General features: G+C 37.6%; 1 protein-coding gene across 4 annotated transcripts in view; it reads right to left on the reverse strand.

The window, feature by feature from the left end:
* Positions 1-996: 996 nt before the first annotated feature.
* Positions 997-4,470, reverse strand: part of LOC106882026 (tissue factor pathway inhibitor) — a 32,232-nt gene continuing 28,758 nt past the window's right edge. For 2 of the 4 annotated variants that reach the window (XM_052967708.1, XM_052967707.1), the window contains exon 7: positions 997-1,386. In XM_052967708.1, the coding sequence (XP_052823668.1) occupies positions 1,184-1,386 (203 nt within the window). In that variant the 3' untranslated portion in view covers positions 997-1,183. The remainder of the gene's footprint in view (positions 1,387-4,470) is intronic. The other 2 variants (XR_008264059.1, XR_008264058.1) reach the window with 2 other exon arrangements.

The raw sequence follows: 4,470 nt of genomic DNA on the forward strand, positions 1-4,470 counted from the left end.
ATGGCATTGCTCGCTCTAAATTTTTGAGCCTCTGCTATAAATAAATACTCTGGAAATAACCATTAGTTTTAAGCAGATCTTTAATAATTGTATCGTTAAAAAGTTAGGTTCGCAACCAAGTGGTTTCTGGTTCAGTTCCACTACGCAGCGTCTGAGGCACGTGTCTTCCACTATAATTCCGGGCGGACTAATGCTTTGTTAAGTGAATATGGTAGATGATGATTGTATGGAAGCCTAGTGTGTGTGTGTGTGTGTGTGTGTGTGTGTGTGTGTGTGCGTGTGTGCGTGTGTGCGTGCGTGCGTGCGTGCGTGCGTGCGTGCGTGTGTGTGTGTGTTTCCTCACTGGGTTAGATTTGTTCGATTAATCACTTCAAGACTGTGTTCCAGCATGGCCACAGTCCAATGACTGAAACAAGTAAAAGAAAACTAATCGTCATATTTAATTTGACTTCATGAAATTACATTCTTTTCAATCAGTTCTTGTGACAGACATTTTGAACATAATCTTTGTTGTCCAATATTAAAACTAATCGCACGATGCTAACTGGCTTCATAATACAAAACGAAGTTTTAGCTAAATACTTCAACTTAATAGTATTTGGTATTGTTATGGTATCAACTGGTTTAAACCTAATATCTCCCAACAATAAGGAGAGTCCGAACTTTCTTTTTGATTGCTATTTCAATTAATTTTCCTCTGGTAAGAACATTTAATACACACGGCTCTATAGAATTAAAATAAAAGATGAAGAAAATGAGGTCTGCATTTTAGAAACAGTTTCATCATATGTTCATAAGCTCCTGTAGCTGCGAGGATTTCTGTATGTAAGAAAGCTTTTGTAATATCAAGATGATCTCCTAGTATATGTCGTCCGATTATTATGTCTTTACAAGAGAATAGGCTGACACTTTTCTTTAATGAACGGATTACTTATATTACAAATCAATATATGCTTAATAATATTGACCAGAAAATAATTGTAAATCAACAAAGGATCAGTAATATCGACTATTTTTAATAATGCAAAAAATACACAAATGGACATTGAAAGATGGATATAAAAATTTACCTCAGAGTATTAAAGAGCGCAAGGAAATAATGCAAATAAAAATAATAATATGCTTATGGAAAATTCAAGTAAATCGAAGTTATCAAATATTCATGTTTACATTGATTAGATTTTCAATTGCGAGTTTGATAATCATATACAGGTCCTCTTGAAGAACAGTAATTCAAGCAATCTCTCTTCGTATAGAAGTTATTACCGTTGCCACCACATCCACCATACTGGAACATACGACAAGTTCCATAAGTTCGGTCATAATAAAATCTGGTCATTTTAGCCAAACAGAAACCAGGCTCTGGCCGCATGGCACAATAATTACCTGCGATAAAATGAAATAAAATAAAATAAAATATCAAAATCATATTAGTTTTAGATTGTATCGCAAACGATTATTTTGTTCCAGTATTAAATAATCAAACCAGAAATCAATTTTCTAGACAAAATTTCCAATCTATTCAACAAATATAAAAGAGATATTGTAAATCAATCTCAACAGAGATGTTGCTAGATAAAATGCGATGCTGATAGCAAACTATCGATTTCATTATTTTTTTTCCGATGTAAAAGTTGTTGTTAAAAGTTTTAACTTCACCTTATATATATATTTTGTAATGGCCTAGTCAGAGGAAGAAGAAAACTAACCATGATCTTTTATGCAGAATCTCTAAGGATGGTGTAAGAAAAGGAAATTGAAAGCACGACACACAGGTTCTAATAGTAAGAAGCATAACTTCAGATACCGACGTAAGACCCGGTTCCCAAGCTTGTAACGAAGGGGATTTCGCTAAAACTACAGGAGGCTCAAGTGGTGGTGTTAAACCAGGCGATATTCAAATGGCATACATACATGTATGCATACATACATACATACATACATACATACATGCATACGGATTCATACACTTATTGCAGCGGTCCTTCAGTTTCACTAAGCCCTGTAAAAGAATTCGGAAGGCTGGGCCCCCAACCAAGCCTTTCGCGACACCCTTAAAGCCAGAAACTTTTTTGCACCTTCTCATACATAAAAGACCTCCTTCGGTCACGAGTGACCATGAGATTGCACCTAGAAAGTTTCCCTCCGAAGTACAAGTCCGGGAAAATTTGTTTGTGCAAGACCAGCAGTCGCCCATGCATACCAGTTGCCCACCTCTACGTCACAGATGCTGTCCAAAAAAAGGGCAATAGCCACTAGAACTTGGCACGAGTGACGTTGCAACTCATTTCTACAGCTAAGTGAAATGGAGCAACGTGAAATAAAGTGTAAACATACATACATAGTCACTTATAAAAAAACAGAAGTAAAGAAAGCGAAAAAAACAAAAACAAAAACAAACAAACGTGTGGACGTAGCACAAGAAATTTATTAATAAGTCGTTCAGAGAAGGAAAAGAGTAGTAGGTTTACGTTTCGAGCATAGCTCTTCTTCGAAAACAGGAAGATCAAGAAAGCCCCAGAGGAAAGAGGAAAAAAAAAGTCGTCAACATTCACGTGCAGTTACATTTTTGAAGTAACCAGAAGTTGAAGGAACGAAGAGAAAGTGCCTTCTGGGACAGGAGAGTGTGAAAATGGTCAGTATGTGTGTGTGTGTGTGTGGTAGCATGTGTATGTAAGTAACTGCGCGCGTGTGTAAGTAACTGCGTATGTGTGTGTGTGGTAGCGTGTGTGTGGGTGTGTGGTAGGATCTGTGTGCGTGTGTTAATGTCGCTCTGAAAGGTCAGCAGCTATAGTGACAGGTGTGTGAGTGGGTGGGTGTGACAGTGTATGTGTTTGTGTTTGAATGCGTGCGTAGATGGAAGGGTCAATAATGAGTTAGAGGCAGATGCAGTCTGAAGAGGATGTGAGACTGGGTGGGTGTGGTTGTGTGTTTGTGTGTGTGTGTTGGCATGTGTGCTTAGACGGAGTGGGAATGTACATGTGTGTGTGTGTGTACACATGTGTATGAGTGCGTGTGTGTATCACTCTGTCTGTGTGTGTCTCTCTCTCTCTTGCTTTATATATATATGTGTGTGTGTGTACGTGTGTTCCTGTGCGAATGTGTGTGTGTGTGAGGAGATGTGTATGTGTGTGTGAGGAGATGTGTATGTGTGTGGGGGATGTATGTGTGTCTATATGCGTATGAGTGTGTGAAAGTGTATGTACGAGCGTGTATATGTGTGCGTGCGTTGTGTGTGTGGAGAGCCATGCATGCATACATACATAGAAATAGAAAGACAGACAAAAGACATGCATTATATATTTATATACACATATATATGCATACACGCATACATGCTCTTATACATAGCTATATACATACATAAAGCATACACTCGCACACAAACATGCATACACACATGCACACTTATACACGTATGAATATATGCATGCATACATACACATATACATCCATAAATGCACACTCATGCATACATACACGAACACATACAGAATGTGTATATTTCATATACATATATTCCATTCAAAATCAGTCAAAAGATAACATTTATAGAAAACTAGCAGCTAAGCCTGGTTTCACCCGGTCGGTTTGGATGATGTGGCTGTAAAACCTGCTCTGTGTAAGCATTCGACTTGTTTGGGCACGCTTACGTTGAAAAACAATTTTAGAATGACTTTTTTCTGTCAAAACGCTAAAAATAACTGACCAACAACAAAATAAAAGCAATCAAAATTCAACCAAATCAAAAAATAAACCCAAATACTAAGCGAACAATGATGAACCATCCCACTTCCATTGCACGCGCACACGCACACACAAACACACTCACACACACACATTCACATACCCTCTTTTACATACACACACATATATTCACAAAGAGTTGAAACGCTGTTTGATTTCTTCAGCGTACAATTTTCATCATCCCACTACCAAGTATGACATCACCCTTCCTTTCTTATTCATCTATCACCACTTCCTTTCTCATTCATAAACACAAGAGTATTATTATAGTAGATTATCTTGGTAACCATGGGAGTTATGAAAAAAAAAAATACAAAGCCCAGCAACACCACCGGATCATTCTACACTTGTGTGTAATTTTTCGCGCAATTCCACTCAGCCGTTTGACCGTGAATCCAAAGACAAGAAAGAATCGCCCATGTCAAATTTATATCTATAGACGGCACTGTCATGGTATTAGCTGTCAGAATTGAAAGTAGAACTGACAAGGAACGTTACTGCTGGTTTGAGTTGATTCTTTGGCTACTGACTAGCCGGAGCTATCTATCTGTCTGTCTGTCTATCTATCTCACTCTCTCTCTATATCTATCTATCACTCGTTCACCTCTGTTTGTGTCCGTAGAATTTATCAAATTAGAAAACGCAAATTTAATAAAGAGAGCAGTGAAAATATGCAGAATGTTTCTAAAACATCAGTCAAACAAATCTTTCCTATTGTCATAT

Source organism: Octopus bimaculoides, chromosome 4 (genome assembly GCF_001194135.2).
Source record: "Octopus bimaculoides isolate UCB-OBI-ISO-001 chromosome 4, ASM119413v2, whole genome shotgun sequence".
NCBI lineage: Eukaryota > Metazoa > Mollusca > Cephalopoda > Octopoda > Octopodidae > Octopus > Octopus bimaculoides.